The sequence below is a fragment of the Besnoitia besnoiti genome, chromosome I (genome assembly GCF_002563875.1).
Source record: "Besnoitia besnoiti strain Bb-Ger1 chromosome I, whole genome shotgun sequence".
Lineage (NCBI taxonomy): Eukaryota > Apicomplexa > Conoidasida > Eucoccidiorida > Sarcocystidae > Besnoitia > Besnoitia besnoiti.
Genome location: NC_042356.1, coordinates 3,508,318 through 3,530,630, shown reverse-complemented (window position 1 = coordinate 3,530,630; position 22,313 = coordinate 3,508,318). Strand labels below are relative to the sequence as shown.

General features: G+C 61.3%; 2 protein-coding genes across 2 annotated transcripts; one reads left to right on the top strand and one right to left on the bottom strand.

Moving 5' to 3' along the window:
* Positions 1 to 622: 622 nt before the first annotated feature.
* On the top strand, positions 623 to 16,920 carry BESB_005140 (uncharacterized protein; the record flags this gene model as incomplete). The annotated part of the gene is made up of 13 exons (XM_029359269.1): positions 623 to 1,485; positions 2,289 to 2,409; positions 2,739 to 2,846; positions 3,279 to 3,390; positions 3,757 to 3,962; positions 4,328 to 4,466; positions 4,707 to 4,920; positions 5,310 to 5,383; positions 5,834 to 11,173; positions 11,614 to 11,933; positions 12,490 to 15,036; positions 15,586 to 16,158; positions 16,627 to 16,920. 13 exons carry the CDS (start codon positions 623 to 625, stop codon positions 16,918 to 16,920), a joined length of 10,911 nt encoding a protein of 3,636 aa, XP_029222182.1.
* A 2,140-nt stretch (positions 16,921 to 19,060) lies between these two features.
* BESB_005130 (uncharacterized protein) lies at positions 19,061 to 22,055 on the bottom strand (the record flags this gene model as incomplete). Its single annotated transcript, XM_029359268.1, has 2 exons — positions 19,061 to 19,206; positions 19,679 to 22,055. 2 exons carry the CDS (start codon positions 22,053 to 22,055, stop codon positions 19,061 to 19,063), a joined length of 2,523 nt encoding a protein of 840 aa, XP_029222181.1.
* Between the last annotated feature and the right edge of the window lie 258 nt (positions 22,056 to 22,313).

Sequence of the window (22,313 nt, the reverse complement as noted above, 5' to 3'; positions counted from 1 at the left end):
ATCCGCCCCATTACAAACTCTACTGTGTGTTCCGGCCCCGTGATTCCGTCTTGTATTTCGCCTTGGCGGTGATGGCATTTCCATGTGGATTGCCGCCCCGTCAACTCTACATTTTGCCTTCTGTATCTGACATGGCACGGTATGCTCGATATTCAAACGCCGCGAACGCGTGCGAACTCAACGTCTCTGATTCTCCTTGAAGAACGTACACACGCCGTGTGAGAGCGTGCCAGATTTCGGGTCTCCAAGCGGAGCCTCAATCTGCATCCCAGCACGTATCCAAGGTCGCTTCCCTCTAGAGCCGCCTCCGAACGGGGTTGATTCTGCAGAAAGGGAAAATGGCCAAAGCGGCGTAAGCGAGACGCGTGATTCAAGACGCGCTACCAGTGATGGAGTTCTTTGTGGCGTCGCCTCCATTCCCCGTTGCCGTTGCATGGAGGCCGTGAAAAGGCCCCGTCTCCTGGTCGTAAAGCCTTCCACACAGCACCGCGGCCCTGCTTCTGGTCGCACGGACAAGTTCCCCCTCCTGAGGCCGCGGTTCTTTCTCATTGGCTCGTGCATGCTGCTGCGCGTTTCTGTTCCACTTCTTTCCGTCGATCTTTTTTTCGCTTGCTGCCTCGCAATGTTTGTCGAGCGCCTTCTCCAAGTCCACCACGGTGGCTTGCCCATCACCTCTCTCGACTTCCAGCCGCATGCCGCGCCTTGGGACCTGGAGCGCCTGGCGACCGCAGCCGCGAACTGCGTGAAGATTTGGGCACTCCACTCGCACTCGCCTGCTCTGGTGCGATCGCTTTTGAACACAAAGGCTGCGGGCGAGGACTCCGGCGGCCCGCCGGGGTCCCAGAAGCGCCGAAAGTGCGAGGCCTCGCCGCCGGCGTCTCCTCCTCCCGCGACGCCGGGTGGAGACGCTCCGCCGAGCGTCGCCAAGGAGGACGGCGCCGAGGCGCTGCGTGCCGCGTCGGCCTCGTCCGTCCTGCCATCGGCAGCCTCCGCGCCCAATCGAGAGCCGCCGGCGCTGTCCCGCCCGCCGCTGACGGTGGCGGCCTGCGTGTGGACTGCCGCGGAGCATCGCTCGGAGATCACCACTCTCCGTTGGGCGCCCACTGGCGAGTATCTAGCCACCTGCGACGCCGAGGGCAACCTCTTTATCTACGCGCTGAATCTCCCCTCGACGCCGTCGCCGCTGCCAGAGAAGAAGGGAAAGAACGCGCGACAGGACGCGACATCCTTGGCCTTTTCATGTGCGTCTTCCTCGCGCTCCGCCGGCGTGCCCTGCCTGTGCCCGTCTTTCTACCCGTCCCCGTGCGCAGCGCCCTGGCTGAAGCCCGCAAGGCCCGGTGCCAGCGGCCAGGCGTCAAGTGCAGGCGTCTACGCAGAGAAGTGGCGACAGGTGTCGGCGTGTCTGTGCTCCGCTGTGGGGCACGTCTTCGACATGTGCTGGTGCCACGACAGCCGAACTGTCGCCCTCGCTGGAGGAAGCGGAAAGTAAGAGGCAGGGGGAACGGGGTGGGGGGGGGGGGGGGGGGGGGGGGGGGGGGCCGAAGGGGGGTGGGTGGGGCGTTCGTCGACACACACGGGAGAAGACCTCGCGGGTCCATCAATATCAAACAAGCCATCCCATGCGTCTGCGCTCACACAGCTCGTTCAAAGACATCGACGCCGCGCGCTTCGGAGCGAGCTGCGCCTTTTCCTGCCGTGTGGCGGGTTTCACTAGAGAGGGGGGAGATCGCCGGACGTTCTATCGCTGCCCTCACCCCGCCCTCTTCTCTGGGGCCTGCTCAAGCGCCTGTGGCTACGCGCAAGGTTTATGGCGTACTGGGCCTCTCACGCTTACTCCATGGATGACGCCGTCCACGCTGCGCATTGCAGGTCGCTCTCCTTTCGTTGCATCGCTGGGCTGGCTTCTCCCCTGAAGGCGCCAGCTAGACACACGATGTCCAGGACTCTCGCAGCCCCTCCTATAACAGGCGCTCCTGTCGCTCGCATGACGGAGAGGTGTCCCATTTCGTTGCCGTCCGTGCCGTCGTGCTCTGCACCGCTTTCGCCCGCGAAACGTCGCTGTCGCTTTCATTGTCGTCTCTGCCTCTGCTGGCCGCGACCCGCTTCTTTTCCTGCTCTTGCAGTCTCTGTCGGGGGCTCGCACATCTTTGCCTAGGGGTGAAGCGTGAGCAGGGCGGGCCTGCCGCCTGTCTCCCGTCGCTGGGCTCCTGTTGCGATCTGGCTTCGCGGATGACTCTGCGGCGACCTGTTGGAAAGGGGGTTGCAGCGTTGCCTTTGCTTTTCCGCAGGATCGCGCTGGTAGACATCAGAAGGCAAGAAATCACCACGGTCGTCGCTCTCCCGGACGGCGAGTCGGGCATGGTCAAAGGCGTCGCCTGGGATCCGCAGGCGTCTCTGCTCGCAGCCCATGTGCGTCTGGCAAAGCGGTAACGCGGGCACCTGGACCTTCGCAGCCAGCGAGGAGCAACAGGAGACTGCTGCCGGAAGGAAGAACGCAGGATGCTTTGCAGTGTACTGGGCACCTCTATCGCACCCACCCATCCCGATTTACGCCCAGCTGAATATGCAGGGTACACATCAGCATCTGTCTAGACCTATTTGTATTCGTGTAGGCTTTCGTCTGTGTTTCGCGCGGCGCTGGCGCTCTCATCGCGTGGGCGCGCATGCGCTTCGTCCCCTTGCTTGTTCATCTCCGGCACATCGTTTTGCCTCGTACTGTGTTCCATTTGCTTGCGCAGACGAGCGAGAAGAAGGTTTTCGTGTGGCGAACCCAACGCCGCGCCGGGGCGGGAAAGAAGGCTGGTGACAAGACGGCGTGGAGCTGCTCGCTCGTCTTCCAGCACGACGTAAGACCCACGCGCCGGAGGCGGCGGGGGATAGGCGGAACGCCGTTCCGTCGAGGTATCCGGAGATAAAATCGCAGGATATAGATGCGGGGCCGCGCAGCGCCAGAGGGGGGGGGGGGGAAGTCGCGACGGGGAGAGAACGAGAGAGAGAGACGAAGGACGCAGGAAACGTTCAGAGAGCAGAGGAGAGAGCGGCAGTGCTCAAGGAGACGGTCAACCGGTGAGAGGATGCGAAGACCGGCGTGGTGAAGCCTCAAATCCAGGCGTCATGTCCGTGCAGCATCCCTGTGTGCAGTGTAAAAGAGTCTCAGGAGGAGGGGAGGGCATTACGATACAGAGGCGGCGACAGTGAAACACGGGTGGGACCTGTGGACGGGCTTCATCGTGTCTGCTTTTTCCGGTTGCGTCTCCTCCCTTCTTCGTGAACTCCAGGATCTCTTACAGGGCGGCCAGCCAGACACTCCCGGACCCCGCCGCCTGTCGTGGCATCCCCAAGGCACATTTTTGGCCCTTCCGTTCGCGGAGCGCAACGGCCGCGTTTTCGGTGAGATCCTTGAGTGCTGCGAGACACCTAGGCAGAGAGCAACAGTCTTTGGCGACAGACGACCGTGACCGGTGGAGACAAGAGACGGTCGACCGCAGCAGACAGAGCACCGGACGTGGTGCGAATCTGAACGGCAGGCAAACGTGGAAGCGGGAATAAGCCGGCGCGCAGTCTCTCGCTTCCTCGCTTCCGTCTTCCCGTGGCGATGTTTCGCAAGGCGGGAGCGTCTCTTGTTCGCTGTTCCATTCGCTCGCTCTGTGACCTCACTCGTCGCGGATTCGCGCTCTGTGGCCTTTCGAGGTCAACCCCAACGCCGGACTGGCTTCCACGTTTCTGCTGTGCGCATGGCTCGGGTTTGTCTTCCAGGGTGCTGCCTGCGCGTTCAAGACGATGCGGCGCCAGCCAGCGAAGGCTTCGAGGCCGAGACGGCCTCAAGGAACGGGATGCCCGACACGCTTTCGCCTGGAACGGCACATAAGAGCAAACAGAGTGCATCCGACACGGCCAAGAGCGTTTTTTCGTCTGAGCCGCCTCTGCGCCTCCGCGGCCACCGACGACCTATTCGCATTGTTGTAAGCGTGTTTCTGCATATCGTCGTGCCATACATATGTCCGCATTTATATACTGAGGTATGTAAATGCCAGTGTACTGCTGTACCGGGGTGTGTGTGCAAAGGTTACGATTCGACTTGCATTCTGGCTGTATGTGTGACAGTGGGAGACCTGCCAACACGGGGAGGACAGGCCTTAAGCTTCGGAGCGGCCGCTCGACTATGCGTCGACGAGAATCCCTCCGCCGCACGCAGCGCCTGCCAGGAACAGATTGGCCGCGTAAAGCGGGAAAATATTTAGCACGCTTGAGCGCACATCGACGTGTTGCAGGGACAGCTCTGATTTTTCGGCGGAGCGTGTTTTCTTTCTGCCGCTCCATTCTGCAGCGATTTTCCCCAGATCTCCTCGTTATGCGCGGCTCAGCCTCCGAGGGCGCACAAGGCGAAAAATGGCGCAGCAAGGGGGCTGGCGCTTCTGCAGACGAAAAGAGGCTTCAGACAGACCTCTGCTGTCTGTACGCCCAAGGTACGAGACTGGGGCAGGGGGACGGAAATGCAGACTCCGGCGCTTCGCCCAGCTTTATTCCCGTATCATCTGTGTTTGCTTTCGTGCTTTTTTATGCGGTGCGTGTGCCTATTGTGTGCAACTTGCTCGGGCTGTCTCGGCTCTGTGTCCTTCTGGCGTTGGGAGGCGTGTCTTCGCTCGCTCGCTGTGCTTTCTTGTCTCGGTATTTCGCGTTCTTTCTGCTTGTGCCTCTTGCCTCAGCGAGCCTAGACGGTGCTCTCTCGATATGGCAGTTTTCACCGGGCTCTGCTGCGCAGTCGAGCTCCAAAAGCGCTTCGTGCGCGAGTTCAGGCAGCGGCGCTGGCGAGAAGAAAGAGGAGCAGGGCCGCGCGCCGGCCGACAAGTCGCAGATGCGGTGCCTGGCGGTCCTGGTGAACTTCCTTGACGAGAACTCGACTCTGCAGGACATCGCTTGGTGAGTCGAACGCGAATCGCAAATCAGAAAAGAAGACGCCCTGCCACGGAGAGAAAGGGTGCTCAAGGCAAGTGAAAAAGGCGGCACAGCGGGTCAGGGGAGGGCCGCAGAAAACTGAAGAGAAGAGACAGGCAACACGAGAATCAGGGATGCTGCACGAAGTCAGGCGAGGGCGTCCACGGGACCGAGAGGCTTAAAGCACAAACGAGAGTTCCTGCAGCGGAGGCGCGGGCTGGAATGCACGGCGGCAGGACTCGATTGCGGAATAAGACAGGACACATAAAGCAGGCCGCAGCGCTCTGGAGACGAGACGACCAATGTAGGTCGAGCCTCAGAGACTGAGTTGTGTAGAACCCACAAAAGCGGCTTCACTGTTTCTCCGCTCACAGGGGGCGGCATGGCCAGTGGCTTGCGGCGGCTTGCACCGGCGGGGCGGTGACCCTGATCTCTCTTCCGCACGACGGTATGGACGCGCAGACGACGCAGAATCTCTCACCCACTTGATTTGCATTCCTTATTCCTCACTAGCTCTCCCAACTTCTCATGTTCGTCCGTTGTGTTCTCTGTGGTGCATGTCCGGCGTTAGCTCGCTTTCTCTGTCTCTTTGCATGCTTCGAGGACTTCCCAGTTCGCGGCCTCAGTGACACGCATTCGTAGGAATGCCGCTCGGCGTTCACTGTCGGTGTGCGTCCTTGTTCGCTTCCCTCGACTTGGGCGCTCCTTACCTTCCCCCTCCCTCTATGGGCTTGTGTTGCCTGGCCTCTGGCAGCGGCTCTCTGCTTTCTGATTCAGCTGTCTCCTTAGCACGTCTGTGTCGACTGTGGTTTAACTGCTTCGCCTTTCGCTTGCTGTTTCCCCCTCCGAGGTATGCGCCCACTCCCTCTCGTCTGTGCCAGTGTCGCCCTGCCTTCAGCCATGCAAGTGAACTTCGCTACGAACTGGCTGGCCTTCCAGTTGTCGTCTTCCGGTCCCGGCGTCGCCGACTCGACGGAGGCTGCTGTCGCTTCCTCGTCGCTGTCGCCGGCTGAATCGCAGGCGTCTCCTGCCTGCGGAGCCCAGCCGCCCGGGGCTGCGGCCTCTTCGCGGGCTTCGGCTGCTCTGGCCAGTCGCCTGCGAGACCCGCCATCTCCTGGCAGCGAAGAAGCGTTTGCGTCCGCCGTGTCCTTCTCGCAGGAGAAGGACGGGCGGCCTGTGTGTGCATGTGCGTGCAAATGCTGCTGCTGCGTTCTGCATCGGCACTTTGCCTTCGCGCCGTGCAGTCCTCCTCCACCTGCCGCGTCCTCTGTGTCGTCGCTGGCGGACACGAATGGACAGGCAGCTTGCGTGAAGGCCGACTCGTTCGCCTCCGCGTCGTCCGCGGCCTGTGCGGCGGCGGCGGCAGCGCGGAGGGGCAGAGGAGACAAAAAGGAGGACGAGGACCGCAGAAAAGTGGGCGCCATGCAGGTCGAATCTGTCACGGCCGGCGGCAAGAGACGCATTCGCCCAGTGCAGCTTACGGGGCAACAGGGAGCGGCAGGCTTGGCCATTCGTAACGGTGAGGGCGCCGCCGCCAGCGGCCTTCGCATCGAGTCGGCGAGGGCCCACGGCGACAAGGACAACGCCTCTGAGACAGACGCCAAAAAGGCGAAGCAGGACAAGACGTCGTCCGTGTCCGCGCCGGCGACTAAGCTACCTGCCGTGCCGCCAGCTTCGTCAGCCTTCTGTTCCGCTCTCTCCGCGTCGCTTCAGACCTTCTTGGCTTCTGGAGAGGACCGGCCTACTCACGTCGCTGCGTCTCCCTTGCCCTCGTTTCCGTCCGTGCTCCCGTCGCCCCCCCCGCCAGCTGGGTCAGCGGCTTCGGGCGCGCCTTCGGCGGGAGGGTCCTCCTTTTCAGCGCGTTCGGCCGCAGCGGACGCGGGGGCGGGGCTGCAGGACGACGACGGCAGCGACTTTCTCCTCATGCTTCAGCGACAAGGCGAGGAAGTCCAGCGCGCGCTGCAGGGCACGCCGCGTCCACTCGCCAAGTCTTTGCCTTCTTCGTCTCCCTCCTCCCCGACGGCGGGTGTGCCGTCAGCCCCCCCTTCGTCTCTCCGTCCCCCCTACGAGACTGCACTCTCCCCCCAGGGCAGACAGCCGGGCCTCCCGGTGTCCTTGGCGGACGTGTTTGCGGGCGGCGGCGGCGGCGCGGCGGCTTCGGGTGCGCCTGCCGCAGGGCAAGGTTGCGCAGCCGAGGAGCGGAAAGAATCCGAGGCAGACAGAGAAAGACCGAAAGACCGCAGCGCTCGCTGCGCGTCTCACTTCCTTTCCCAGGTGCTTGTAGCTCGCCGAGGGCAGCCGTCGGCGCAGCCTCCGCTCTCTTCGCTGCCGAGCAAATCGGGGGTGTGGGCGACGCCCTCAGTGTCCTTCGTCACGGCTTCGCCGGCTGCTTCCGAGTCTGGAGCCGCGCCGTCTCATCCGTCTGCTGCCCCGGCCTCGTCGCTCTCGGGGGCGAAGTTGGCGCTCTCTGCGCCGGCTGCTTTTCTCGCTTCGCACAGGCAGGAAGCGATGCGACTTCAGCCTGGCGCGGGTCCTCACGGCGGAGGCGCAGCGGCCTCGGAAGAGAGTGCTCAGGGCGGTTTTCTGTCGGGCGTCCCGTCCGTGGCCTCGCGGGCCTTGTTGACGGCTGCGCCGTCTCTGCACCAGGCTTTCCCCGGCGTTCAAGGCCCCGTGTACTCGCTAGGGTCTCCACGAGCGGCACTCTCTGCTTCATGGGAGGGCAGTTTGGCGCTCCCGTCAGGTCGCGCCTCGAATGACGGAGGCACTGTTTTGCTCTCTTCTTCGCACGGGAGCGGCACGGCTGTCCTGCGTGCGCAGCCTGTTCCCGTCTTGCCGCCGCATATCAAGGCTCCAGTTCTCCCCTCCGTCTCGGCCGCTGCTGCGCCTCCTCTGTCGGGTTCACGGGCGTCGCCTGCTGTCGCAACTTCTCTTGTGCGCGGCGCTCTGTCGCATGCTGCGGCTCTCGGTCTCGCCGAAGCGGCTGCAGCCCACTCCAGTGCTGTGTCGCCTGCGCTTCTGCGCGACACGAACGCGGCGTGTCTTGCCCGTTCGCGCAGCGCCTCACTCCCTCCTCAACCTCCGTGCTCACCGCAGCCGCTTGTCGCTTCGGGCCAACCCGCTGCTGCAGCCGCCTCGTTTCCTCAGTTCCCCTCTCTCCTCCCGCCAGCGCCCCCCGGGGCCTCCCCTCGGGCGTCGTGCGGAGCGGAGCGAAGACGCATCGCCTCCACAGACGCCGGAGGTGCGCTGTACGCAGACTCGGCGCTGCATTTCTCTCTGCTTCAACAAGTGAAGCAGATGCTGGCGACGCACTCTGCGGGCGCTGTCGCAACCGGCGCATCGGCTGACGCCGGACAACGATGCGAGGGCCGAGAGATGGAATCGCGCGCGGACCTGAGGCAAGAGACGCAACCCGTGTGCCACAGCCGTCTCCTTCGAACGGCGCCGATGGCAAACGCTAGCCCGCTTGCCGCCCTCCGGAGAGAAGCGCGCGCCGAACCCGAGGCGCGACATGCGCGCGCAGACGCGCCCTGCTGCGCGGCGCTGCCAGCCGGCGAGCGGCGACTCTCGCCTTCGGTAGTTGCGCTCGCGATCTCCCCAGAAGCACCCAGGGAAGCCCTCCCATCGCCAGAGACGTCTGCTCAGCAGCGCGAGTGGGAGCTGGCGTCGCAGAACTTCTGGCGAGCGACGCGCGAGATGAGGCAGGTGGCGAAGGAGAACGAGAAACGGCAGGCAGACGTGCGCAGCGGGCAAGGAACACCCGCGACGCAGCAGAGGCTCTCCGCGGAGGGGACGCCCGCGTCGTGGCTCGCAGCGGGAAGGCCCGCGGGAGCCGCCCCGGGCGGTGGAGGCGAAGGCGAGAGGGCGGGCGCGCACGCCGAGACGGCTCCGGGAGCGGAAGAAGACAGAGAAGAGAAGAGGGCGCCCGCGCTGCGCCTGACTAAAGACTACGTCTGTGGTTGGACGCCTCCAGAGTGGCTGCGCAACGCGCAACTGGGTCGCCGGGGAGGCGGCGGCGGCTTCGAAAGGGCTAACGCCCGGTGGGCGCGTGTGGAGAAGGGCGTCGGTGAGGAGGGAGGTGAAGCTGAACGGGAAGCAGAGGTGAGTCATGAAGGACGACGCGACGGAGTTGGCGACCACGCAAACGAGTGGGCGGCAAGAAACATCTGGGAACAGGAGGGACGCGAGGAGAGGCCAGAGGAAAGCTGCGAAGAAGCCTGCGAGCGTGAACACAGACAAAAAAGGGGAGACACGCGCGGAGATTTGCTCGCGACAGACGCGACCCAGAGGGACAGGGCCCCTTTCCGCCCTCCGTTTGCGGCGATTCTGTCGGAGCTGGCAAAGTTTGACGTCCCCCCAGATCTCGAGCTCTGCGAAGACCTCTTTGCGCCGCTTTCCACCCGCCAGCCGACCGATAACGAGGATGGTGATGAGGAAGAAGAACGCTTACCGGTGAGGACAACCTCAGAGATCGTTTGCGGGTGCGAGCCGCCCGTCGCAGTTGCATCTCGCCTCTGCTTCGTGGAGTTTGCTCAGGACGCCGAAATACGGCGCAAGCAGCACCGCGATGCCGCTTCATCTCGAGCCCTCAACGTGAAATCCGGACAGGGAGGCGAAGGCAGAAACGACCAAGGGCCTGGGCAGGAAGGCCGACCGGCTTTCGTGTGTGCAGCAGCTCCAGCCTCTCAGGAGGGAAGGGGGTGGGGCGCGAGCGGTGGCAGAGGTGAAGCTAGTGGGGAGAGAGCACGGGAGATGAGCCGCGCAGGCCACGAAGCCCGCGGCAGGGGAAGGGGGACTGTAGGCGGCGGCCTCAACGGCGGAGACGATGGAGATGACGACGACGATGACGCAGAGGCGCGCGAGAGAGCTCTGCGGAAGAACGCGTTTGCGGCGTCCCTGTGCAACGGCGTGACGAGCAAAGCCGACGGGGGCGGCAGGGGAGGCGGCGAGGGGGAGAGAGACGAGGACGGGAAGAAGAAAGGCCGCCAAGCCGCTTGTGAGCTCTCGAGTGCAGGTGACCAAGCTGGGTCGTCACCTAGCTCGCTGAAGAACGGCGCATCGGAAGAGGGCTGGGGCAGCTGGAACCCGTTCAAGCGGCGCCTGCACCTGCTCAGGCAGCTCGGAGAAGAGGAGGAAGAGGAGGACGACGAGGAAGACGAAGGGCCGGTGAGAACCGACGCGAAAGCCGATGCACTCGCCTCATCCGCGGCTGGGAACGTGGGCATTCCTCCGTTGTCGACCTCGTCCTCGTGCTCTGCTTCAGCTCCAGGGCTTGGCTCAGCAGCGCCGTGGGGACCACAGAGACAGGAAGGAGACAGGTGCGCGCGAGACGGAGAGAGCTTAGGGCCTGCGTTGCCGTCTGCGGCGTCCTTCGCGGAATCGAGAAAGCGAAATGGCGACCGATGCCGCTCAAGTTCTACAGCTGAGCAGCGCGTGGCGACAGACGACGGGTACGGACAGAAGGACGCGGGCGATCACCAGCGGAGAAACGGAGTCTGCTTCCTCGACAGCAAGTCGTCTGTTTCCACGTCTCCGCCGCACTCCTCGCCCTCCGTGTCGAAGCATACGGATTTCCGCCGGGTGAACGCCTCTTCGTCCGGGGGTGTCTACGCGGAGCGGAAGGAAGCGTGCCGAAATGAAGGCGAGCGCGAACCCGAGAACGAAAGCGGGCAGGAGAGCGCGGGCAGCCGAGGCGACAGAGGAGGACGAAAGCGGCCGGGGTCGCAGGAGCGCAGGAGCCGAGGAGGTCAGCGAAGGGATCGGAGATCAAGTGGAGGGAGCGGGAGGAGAGAAGAGAGACGAGGCGCAAAGAGAACAAACTTTCGAGCCTCCTTCGCGAGCTGGGAGCAGGAGAGAGAGAGCGAAACAGGCACCGATGACTCGAATTCCAGTCGGTCGTCGTGCCTATCTTCGCTGTCGGATGAAGATCGCATGAAGCGAGGAGAGAGACCTGCGCGCTTCAAGGCACGAGGCCGAGATCCCGGGCGTGGCGCGAGGGGCCCCACGTCGACGAAGAGAGGGCGGCGAGGCGACAGGCAGGAGCGAGCAGACCGGTGGCGAGAGGGGGGGTACGAAACGGACGAGGAGGGGGATCAAGAGGGAGATCTGCGACGGCAAGAAAGACACGGCGGGAAACGCGCGTCTGCTTCACTGAAGAGGAAAGGCGTGACCGCGCGAGGCCCACCTCTCGTGTCTCTGCCTGCTCTGCGAAAGAGGCTCCGCATCTCCACAACCGTAAACGGTAGGTCGGATTGTCCGTCCCGAGGAAGGGCGGAGACCGCCAGCACACAGACAACAGGAGAGGAGAAGAGGGACATCTTACCAAATCGAAATTCCTAACTGAAACATTTACAAATAATGAGCATCTATAGTCTTCACGTAATGTGTATTACACCTTACATAAACACTGTGAAATTAAAAAATATTAGGAAGAGAGGGGGAATGCTGCTGAAGAAGGAAGGAATGTGCCACGAAGAAAGAGAAAGAAGCGGCATTTGCGCTTGGGTTCCGGCTGTTTTTTTCGCGTGGCTTTCTACCGAGAGAGGCAGAGAGAGAAGAGAGAGAGCTCCTCTCTCTCTCTCGTTGCGTCTGTACACGTGTCGTCCCTAGCTGCCAGCCTGGAAGCGCTGGCTCCTCCCCTGCAGCCGAGTCATCTGTTCGTTTTTTTTCTTCGCGCCTCAGGCACGCCTGTGGGAGTCGTGGCCTTCAATGCTCTCCGGAGCGGCGATGGGGATGGCGGTCCTTTTTCGCTATTCCCGAGCGCAGTTTCCGCTTTTCTAGCCAGCGAGCGTGGCCGGCAGGGCGAGGACTCACGAGAAGATGAAGCGTGGCTGAGATGCGCAGGACGCGAGGCAGGACAGGAAGGCACAGGAAGGGACGGCGCATTGCTCTGTTGCTCGGCGATTCGAAAGAAGAGCCGGCGAGGAGAGGGGCGCGACTCGCTACCGGATGATGCAAGGCGAGCAGAAGGCGAGACAGCACACGAAACAGACGAAAAAGAGGTAAAACTGGCGCGACGGAGAGCACAACGCTGGAGGAGTGTTGCCGTGTGTGTTGCTACCTCCCAAGAATCTCCCCCAAACTGTCGAGAGCAGCCTAAACGCTTGAGCCTCTGCGTGTTCGTTTTTGTTTTGAAACGTGGGCCTGTGCGGCCAGAAAGCGCCCCCTGTCCCCCCTCCCCTCCGCCCCTCTTATGTTATCCACCAAAAGCGAGGGCGCGGATCTGTTTGTTTCTTTTCCACTTTTTCAGGAGATCGTTTGGATCCGAAGGCTACCTCCAGGGTTCGTCGTCACGCATCTCGTGCTGTCGCCGCCCGCCGCAGCATGCCCCAGAAAACGCCTCGAAGGCGGCCTCCGCGGCGAAACGGAGTCGGCGCGCTCTCTAAGGACTGCGCCGAGTGTGTCTTTGCCTCAGCTCCCTTTGCCTGATTCTCTCTCGTTGCTTGTCGTTGCCCAGGCTGAAGCGGCCCTGGCGCAGCACGGCGCCGCAGGGCTCTTCTCGTCGCGCACGGCCTCGCTAGCTTCACCAGGGCACTGTCACATGATCTCTTCCCTCAGCGACCACACCTCAGGCCGCCGGCGAGGGCAAAGTGGGTCGGGGGGGAACCGGGTGTTCCGTCTTCTGCGGCGGCCGCCTCTGGCGTCGGCGGTTTGTTCATTCTAATCGACATCGCGACGGGCGCGCTGCGCGTGTCGTCACTGGGCGACTTGTCTCTGCCCGTTGATGAGCCGTTCTGCGTCTGCAGGTACGTGACGGTGAAGAGGGACGGCGCCTCTCGCAAGTCTGCGCGTGCGTCCTCCAACGGCCGTGCTTCTCCGTCTGCCTTGTCGCTTGATTATGCCGCGACGGGAGGAGGCGCAGCTGCCGCTGCCGATGAACAGGGCGGGGCCGTGTGCGCTGAGCGCAGCAGTGCGAGATGTGGTGACGCAAGCGGCTCCGAGAAGAGCGTCTTGGAGGCATTAGAAGGAAACGGAGAGCGTGAAGAAGAAACGGGGAGCGGGCACTGTCTTCTGGTGCTCACAGTCTACGCAAAGCTTTACGTCCTTCAACTGCGCGACGACGTAGCGCCGCCGCCCGGCGCCTCGTCTGGCGTTTCTCCGTGGCCTCTCGCATTCTTCGCAGCGGCTGGCGCATGTGGAGAGGACAGTTCGGCGAGGCCTCAGAGGAGAGCGGACGACGATGAGAGGTGCTTCGCTGGATTCTCCCGGTTGCCGTTCTGCCCTCGCTCACCTGGGTGGGTGACAAGGGGCCTCGGCGGTCTCCGGTGTGCCGCATCCCCGCCAGCGAGAGGCGCGTGGAAAACTCGCCTGGGTGCGTCCCCTCTCTCCTCGCCGCTTTTGTCTTTCGCTGAGGCGCCAGTATTCTGCCACCTCGTGTACTTCGCGGATCTCGCTCCGCTGTGCGAGAGCCAGGAAGGTGGAGACGGCGACGCAGCAGACAGCGCGGAGCCGCAGCCTCTCGGTTGGATGGCTTCGTGCGCGGGCGGCGCCCACCAGGCGAGGAGCGGGTCCGCCGGGAAAGATGCCTCGGTGGCCTCGAAAATCGCGTGGGTTGAGATCCGCCATCGACCAGCTTCGTTGACGGCGCTGCTCGGCCGCCACGCGGCGTCCGTGGAGCACGACACCCGTAGCGAGACGCGGAAGCGCGGGCGCGCGGCGGCAGACGAGGATGAACAAAGGCGGGGAAGCGGAGGTGTGGCGGACGCAGAGAGAGGGAGGGGAGCTGTGAGAGCCCTTCTCAGACAGGTCTTTGGCGCAGAGGGAGCGCAGGACTGGATTCAAGTCGTCGTTGGCTTCGCCTCCGGCAGGATCTGCGCTTCTCTCCCCCCCGCCCCCTATGGGGGAGCTCTCGCCGCGGGCCTCGCTCCCCTGTCTCCGGCTGCCCTTTCTTCCGGCCGACAGCTGACTGCGGCGGTCTCCGCTTCAGAGGAGGCGAGACGACACGGAGGCGACGCGTGGGTCGCGGGAAAGCGCGGCCTGGCAAGCACTCTCAGAGAAGAAGGCGCGGCTCTTCTCGGGGGCTCGCTCGATCGCGAGAAGGACAGGCGAGCGGGCGGGTCGGAGTTCCCATCAGAGAGGCAGGCTTGCCGCGGAGGCGGCGCGGGTCACCGAGGCCAGTGGCCTTGCAACGGCGAAGACGACAGCCTCGAGAGCGGACGAGATCTTACCTTTGTGCGCATTGACGACCTCTCCTTTCAGCAATCTGATTTCTTCTCCATTCTCAGCTGGAAGCACCGCTTGCCCGTTTTCTCGCCTGGCGGAGAGCGCGATGGGTCTGCGACCGAAGCGCAGGAGGCACGAGGCGTGGATGCGCGCTCCGCAGATCTAGCGGCTGCTGAGGCGCCTGGCGGCGCTTCGCGGGAGGCACGCGCAAGCGCTCGCGCATCCGGTTCTGCCGTTCGCGCGCCCGGACTCGCCGGGGGAGAAGCGAGAGCCGCAGAGAGCGACCCGCACGGAGACGGCAGCAGCGAGGCGCCGCTGCGTGAGCAGGTGCAGAAGGCGGTGGCGGCCCAGCAGGGCGCCCTGTTCAGTTTCCTGCTGCAGGGACGCGTCCTTGGGTCGCACTTCGCTGCGCTCCTCGGCGCGACGCCGCAGGACTTGGCGGCGATGCGAAGGAAGACGATGGACGAGCTTTTAAGTCGAGGCGAGCCAGAGGGCCGTGGCGGAGACGCGCCAGAGGAAGAGCAAGAGGAGGGCGACGCGGGGGAGATGGGTGCGGCGGAGGAGATGGCGACTCAGCGGGGCGAAGGCGACGCGTCGAAAAACCAGCCGGCAGACAAGGATGCAGAAAAGGAGAAGAGCAAAACAGAAGGCGAGGAGGACCAGGAGGTGCGCAGAGAGCTGGAGAGGAAGCCGTACCGTGGGGTGGTGGCTACCAAGCCGATCGTTCTAAGCGAAGACGAGGACAAGTCTCAGGGCAGGCCAGCGCATTTGAAAAGTAGAGGAAACGACACACCCACATCCGAGGAGGACGAGATGCGCCGCGCAGAGCCAGGAGCGGCGCGGGGTGCCGCGTTCAGAGAAGGCGCAGTCGACGGGGAGAAAGATGCTGGCGACTTGCAGATGCCGTCTCAGCGCCAAACAGTGGAGCACCTCGAGCAACAGGTAAGCGCTCTATGAATCTGGCAATGAACCAATGCTAGATACGAACAGCGGTGACGTCCAGGCGCGTTTTATTAGCAGCCGCTGCATCGTTTGCTCAACTTCCTAGGCTGGCGTGCGCCAACCGGCCACTCCCCGCCGGTCTCTCGCGTTCGCCACCTACGCGTCTGTGGGCCGCTCACGATGTATCTGGAAGAACTCAAACATCGTGTCCACACACATAATACACATTTATTCACGCAGAAGCTTTGGCAGTGTCTGGTTCCGCGTTGTTTAGGGTCTTCGGTTTGGCGATGCGGAGCCCATGTGGTATGCGAGCTCTTCAAGACCCATGCTCAGCCGTTTCACCAGCTTCGCAGAGCACTCATTACGGTGCCCTGGCCTCGCAGATGGAATGTCTCACCGTATCTTCGCAGTTGTGTATGTTTGCGCTACACTCCAGTTTTTCTTTCCGCGCCCCTTATTGCTCACGTGTGTCTGACTGTATGGATGTGTCTTAATGGGGATGTGTTTGCGTGCCTTTGTGTGGTTGTTTCCCGTCACTTTGCGCAGGTGAAGCGGGCGCTTCTGCTGGGTTCGTCGTCGGACTTTCTTTACTGGCTGGCGGCTCTGCTGCGGCGGCAGTGCGAACTTCTTCTTCTTCCTCAACTTCGCGCGGCCGCTCGCTTTTTCTTCAACGCTCACCTCGCCTGGCTACGCCGGCTCCTCGCGGGCCTGAAAGAAGCAGAGCGAGCTGTTTCGCTCGAGCTGCAGAGCGCCCTTCGCGCGCTCACACGCCTCCGGAAAGCAGCTCCTTCCTCGCGTGAATCCGCGCCTTTTTTCCTCTCTGAAAGTCCGCTGGAGGGGGGGGATGCTTGGAGCGTGGAGAGAGACGACGAAACAGAAGAGGAACGGTGGAACTGCGACGGCAGCGGAAGCGGCCCGACGTCCGCCCTTGTGGATTGGCGCCTCCTGGCGTCGCTGCGCCTTTCCGCCGAAGAGGCAGGGCATCAAATTCTGCGAGTTCTCAGCGCCATCAAGAGAGACGAACAAGCGCGGAGCTGCCTGCCGGGTTGCAAAGGCGCAGAAACACGCTTCCACGAAGATGAAGAGGGAGTCTCGCGCGCAAGGTCGGAGCGCATGCAGGTGAGACTGGCGCACGATCGCACAACGCCCTGCGGCGAACACCTCATGTATCACTTGTCGCCAACCGGTGGTGGACCGGCTAATGGCTCGCGTCACGAGATATCCATTTCCCTCTTTATCCGTGCGGTTGGACTCCGCTCGTCGCCCGAGTGGAGTGGCGAGTTGTTGTGTGAGCTACCATGTGCATCTCCGAAGGTGTGTGTATGTGTATATAGGTCACCCCCACCCTTTGGAAGATTCCTTCGCATACGCACATGCGGCTAATTAATATAAGACGCATGCGTTATGTGAAAGCGTAGACGAGACAGCGTGTCTGCTATATCTCGTCTTCCAAGTCGCTGTTTTTCGCACATTGTCGGGGGGCGTCCGCCGCTACAATCGTCTTTTTCTCTCGCTTTGCCGGATAGATCTCTCTCGGGCTTCGTTCTTCTTCACTGTTCCTTTTTGTCGTAGACTCCTTGTTTGTAGGCTCTCGCCCAGGCGGAAACAGATGTCGAGGAGGCTGCCGCCGCGATCGCTCGAACGCAGAAAGAAATCGAGAGTGCCGTCGCGTCTCTCGAGTCGCGCAGAGAGGAAAGGAAGTCTGTTTTGCTCCTCGTAGGCGAGGGTACTGTGGAGCAACGCCGCAGAGAAAAGAAGATGCGGAAGACGTGCGCGGGCTCGCTCTTCTCGTATCTCTCCGCCTCCGACCAGGAGGACGAGGCTGAGAAAGAGGCCACGCGGCGGGCCGAGGCCGAGGCTTTCATGGAAGACATTTTCTAGAATTCAAACCCAGCAAAGAGAGAAGAATATGAGTTCAGAACGAAGACCTCTTGCCGCCTGAGTGGTGTGTCTACGTAGAGGCCTAGCTGATGGAATCATCGTTAGGCATACATTTCAGATAGTTCAGACACCAGTAAGGGCGAAGACGATACGGATGTCAAGAGGACAAAACGCGCGAGGAGGCGTACATCCTCAGAAATTCGTGTGCGTGTGCACAGGTGTTCTGGTACGGCATCTGCTTGTTTGTATATATATCTGTGGTAAGTTGATACATGTTCACCTATAGAGAATAAAAGTTTGGAAAGCGCGTAGGCGCGTACCTGGGCGAAGCTACGAAAAGCGCACGCGCTGTATTTCTCATATTATGCGTGCAGGCAGGATGCGTACTGCAATGGGAAGGCATACCTGTGTAATTGTTTCATAACTCAGCGAGGTATTAAAAGGCGTCGAGAGGAGAACCCATCAGAAGGGAGCGAGCGGGGAGAAAATCGAAGAGACGCATTTGAGCGAGTAGATCTCTTCACGTGTACATCTAGGACTGTACCGGAATGAAGTATCCTGGATGTGCGTTTTATATGAATATATGTAAGTAAATGTGTATATAGTGGGTTACTTGTGTACGAGACAGGCATTTCAACGGAAAGCTGAACCTCAAAATGTGTTTGGAGAGTTGTCTGGAGGATTTTCACGCTGAAAAAAGGACAGCAAGTGTTGTAAACGCCGCAAAGCGGAGATGTGAGCTGGGCTCAGGCTGTTTGGCCCGGCCGGTAGCTCTGGCAATTGAAGCAATTTGAAGTTAGGAATATTGGTATCTACAAGTTTTCGGAAAAGCAAGTTTTTCTGAAGGTATCATCAGGGCGCCAGGTGTATAATAAATGCCACCAGTGTGAAAGGACCCCAGAGCCTTCCTCGCAAACAGAAGGCAGGCCGTGGAACGGCGATGACGCACGCAGCGTCGTGCCTCCAGTATACATATACCTCGTTCTTGGGGCGCGGAACTCCGCAAGGGGCGAATGGTGATAACGAGAGGGCTAGCAGGCGGTAAATATGTGACGCTCTACTGGAAGCTTCTGCATGCAGGGCAGGCTTGGAAGCGAGTGGGGTCGCCAGCGAGTACAGGCGTTCTATCAGGAAAGGATGCGACGGGACGTTTCTTCTTGAAGGCAGGATTGTGGAAAATACCTCAACCGACGGGAGCAGACGAGACGTTTTGGCTCCCCAGCGGGCGGGGAACAACGCACAAATGTATTTTTGACCTTGTTTCCATTTTTCCCACTTGGCGCCGCTCATGTGCCAGACAAGGGTCGTCTGTTCCAGGGGAAACGGACTTCTCGGAGACGCAAGTGCTTCTGAGATTAGCGGGCTTGCTGCTGTGATAACTCAGTTTGTTGGCGCGTGCCCTTCAACTTCTAATACGTTTTCTTATTCCAACTTAAATGAGAGTATTGTACACCAGACCCCCGCCTGTCCCGCGCGTGCGGCACACCGCGCCTTCTCTCGCAGTATACCAAACATCACCCGATAGCTGCAGTCACTTGCGCGATCTCAAGCCCCTGACCAGTCATCTAGCTCAGTAATCGGGCAGCGCAAATTAAGGTATCCTTTTGTCGTCGACAAGAAAAGACAAGAGACCGAGCGCCTGAGCCTGTTGGACGCGAACTCGGAAACCGTCCGCCCCAGCGAGGAGGCACCCTTGACACTCAATCGCGCGGCTCAGGGCATGTCAGACGGCCGCGCGTAACGCCACACCGGAATGTTCCTTTCTACTACCTTGACACCAACTCGCCACACGGTTGAATTCAGATCCGTTGGTTTTATCCAGAGTTTTCCACGTCTCGTTTTTCGGTTCCTGACGCCTATATAACGCGATTCCAAAAGATGCGTGAAATGGCACGACGCCTCCGGCCCCCCAACAATGGCACACGCTCCATAAACACGAATACTCCTAAATATAGATATATTGACAAGTCAAAGCAAGCTTAAGCCGGTCCGTTGTCATTTCAACCATCAACGCCTCTCCGCGCATCTCAGGCGGTATGTATATATACATAATTAGGTCTTTGTGGGTGTAGATACTGAGACAGGCGTATAGGTGTTGCGGATGGATAGGGGGAAAACACGGAATGCGCGGGCTTCCTATCTATCTCGTCCCGTCGGGTTTCGCCGAGTCCTGAGGTACCTCGGTTGATTTTTTTTGCTCTACGAGATCGTTCGTGGCGGACGCAAGGAGGGAAGGGACTGCCTGGACGGACGACGCGAGGCGCTGCGTCACGCCTATGATAGAGCCTGAAGAAGCAGGACAAAATACAGGAACAGCATTCTTTAGTTGCTCGGGACAAGAAGAGACAGACGACCAGCTACTCGGAAAACCAGCAAATCACAAAACAAAACTCGAACGGAATCAAGGAAGACTGAGAGATGAGAAAGAGCGGACGTCTCTGAAAGACGTTTGTCTCCAGCACTCATGGGAACAGCGAAGGAGGGAGGAACGAACTCAGCCGCTGCCGTTTTTTCTCTCCCTCTTTGTCGTTCGTGGCCTCTCTCAGTTCCTTTCTGATGCGCGTCTCCCCGTCGCCTTTGCCGAGCTTTCCTGCGCTTACCCCCTAGCCTCTGCATAAGTCGTGCCCTGGTGTGTTTCCGTCTGGCGAACTCCTCGAGTTGCTCCCGCGTTAGGACACTGCGCCCGAGGAAGGCGGCCTTTATTTCGCCTCCGACAGCTTCCTTCTCCTCCCGTGCATTCGCTTGCTGAGTGTCTGACCTCTCCCCGGCGGAATTCCAGTCGCGCTCCGCCTTTTCTTGGGCGCGCGCCCATCCTGCGCCAGCGGACTGAAGCCCATGGAGGCGGCGATTTCGGGCGTGACATGCGGCAGGAGTTCCTCGTCGTACCACTGGCTTTTATATTTTCGGGGAGGAGGGCCCTTGCGTTCGCGTTTGACGCGGTTGTCGAAGACGATCTCGTCCAGCAGGCCTATGAGCGTCCTGACGAGGGCCGACAGGCGCTGTTCGTTCCGCGGCATCGCGCGGACGAAGAGATACAGATTCGTTTTCGACAAGTACTTCATCATGTTTTCTCCGTTCTCCGCGACAGAGGTCACCTCGCCTTCCAGCGGCATCGTGGAGAGCATCTCCTTCTCGCGCGCGCGCGCTTCCTGCTTCGCCTCGCGAACGCGGCGGATCTCGTCCTCAAACAAATCCTTCCAGTCGTCGACCTCCATGTAGGGGATGTCGCCATCCTTCAAGTCGGCCGGCATCTCCCCGGCCTTCTCCTCGTCAAGCTCCTCGTCGTCTTCCCACTGCGTCCACACGCCCCCAGGCTTCATGCCGATCGCAAGATGCGCGAAGCGCGGGTCGTCCTTCCAGACTGCGGACTCCAGGTTCCTCTCGAGGCGCGCCGCGACGCGGCTCTGCTGCTGCGAGTCCTCCGCCTCGAGCTCCGCAAAGATCTCCTCTTCTTCCGGCGCAAGCGCCCGCTTCACCTTTTTCCCTGAAATGTCGATGCGATGCGCAGCAGCTTTGAACGCCAGTTCCTCGTTGTGCGAGATCCAAAAGTCCCGCCGCACTCGCCGAACTGACGGCCGCCAAGCCAGCGCGGAGGAGGGCGAGGAAGCAGAAGACAGCGAAGAGGACTCCGAGGCGGACACAGCGGAGGGAGGCTGCCCGAGAAGCGCCGCAGGGAAGAGCGATCCCCGCTGGGTACGGCCAACCGCGCGATTGCCTTCGTCCTGTGGAGCGGTGGAGCCCTGCGCCAGCGAAGAGAGACTCTGCGAGGAGGCCGCCGCGCTGCCGTCGCCGCCGCCCTGCTGGGCGGGCGTCTGGTTTTCTTGTCGCTGCTTTCTCTCTGCGATGATCCTTCTGAGCGCGACGCGCATGTAGCTGTTCTTCCCGTGTTTGATGCGGTAGCCTTTGTAGAATCCAGCGAGAGCCAAGCCGCGGACGATGCTCCAGCGTTGGTTGGGCGTCAAGCCGTGGGCCTCCAGCTGAATTACCAGCGCGCTGCTTTCCACGAGGTCTTTCAGCATCTGGATCTCCTTCGCCTTCTTGGCTCGACTAGCTTCGCCGCCGCCCACTCGACTCCGCTCAGTGCTTCGCTGCACTTGCGTGTCTTCGAGGAAGACGCGATCCATTCGCTCGCGCTTCTCTGCCAAGTAGCGCCGACGGGCGGCCGCGCGAAGCACACGCACTCGGTGCGTCTCCTTCCTCTGCTTCTTCTTGTTGATCAAAAGTGCTTCGCGGGCCTTCCGCAGCCGCGCTCGCGCCTCCCTCTTCTTCTCTGCCTCCGCGTCCTGCGCCCGTTCCTTTTCCTCTTCTTCCCGAGCCTCGCGCAGACGCTTCTGCTCGGCCTTCAGGTTGCTCAACAGGACAGAAGACAACGCGCGGCGCGGCTGCGAAGGCGCAGGACCTGAGACAGCAGAAGAGCCCTCCCCCTCTCCCGCGCTCCTCGCGTGGAGGCGCCGAGCCGCGGCTCTAGAGCCGCGGTGGCCTTCTGCGTGACGAGAGCATGTCGAGAGAGAGGAGGAAAACGAAGAGGAAAAGAGAGACAACCCGCGGCAGGCAGATCCAGCAACACCAGAGGAACAAGTGCGATGCGCAAAGTAGGGCTCAGACGGAGAGCGCAAAGAGTCGCTGCATTTCTGTTCTCGAAGATGAGGTCGCTGCGCCGGCGAAGCGCTTTTCGTTTCCGCAGGAGAGCACCAGGAGAGAATACCAGCGCCATTCTGAGGCGAGCTCCGGCGTCTGTGACCGAAAAAAGAGGAAGGCGTTGCAGCCGAGGGAAACAAGCCTTGACAGCGGAACAGCAAATGCGGAGACGAGTACAACGCCTGCGAAGAAGGGACGCGGAAGCCAAAAGCAAACGTGGAGGCTGAGGCTAAGCGGGACAAGACACCGGGGAAGGATGGAGGGCTAAAAGACAGACCCACCGGAAGATATGAGAACGCACTTGTGTCGTCAAACGAGAACCATACTGGATTTTGTCGCAGCGTCCTCGAAACGCCTTCTGAAAACGTGAACGGTGGCGCGCCCACCGAGTAGGGCGCGAGAAAAGGGGTACAGAGGAAGACGAAAAGAAGGGGAAGAAAGCGGAAAATGGACAGGGAGCGAAAGCTCAGGGCGTCTTGTCGAGGATTGCCAAGCATCTGAGGACGCCTCCATAAGGGGGCCTGAGTGTAGGGTGGTGGAGGGCAAGAGCCCTGATCAAGAGGGCTCTGGTGCGAAGAACCCGAGAAGACAGAAGGAGGCGAAACTGCGGCACAATGCGAAGAATATTCAGATGAACACTGGAGATAAGCCGGAAGAGACAGAAAAGAATCCACCTCAAGAAAAAACTCGGGGTAATGCGTTTGTGTGTGTGCCACATCCGCCATCTTTACTCGTCCTACCCCGTTGCCCTTTCC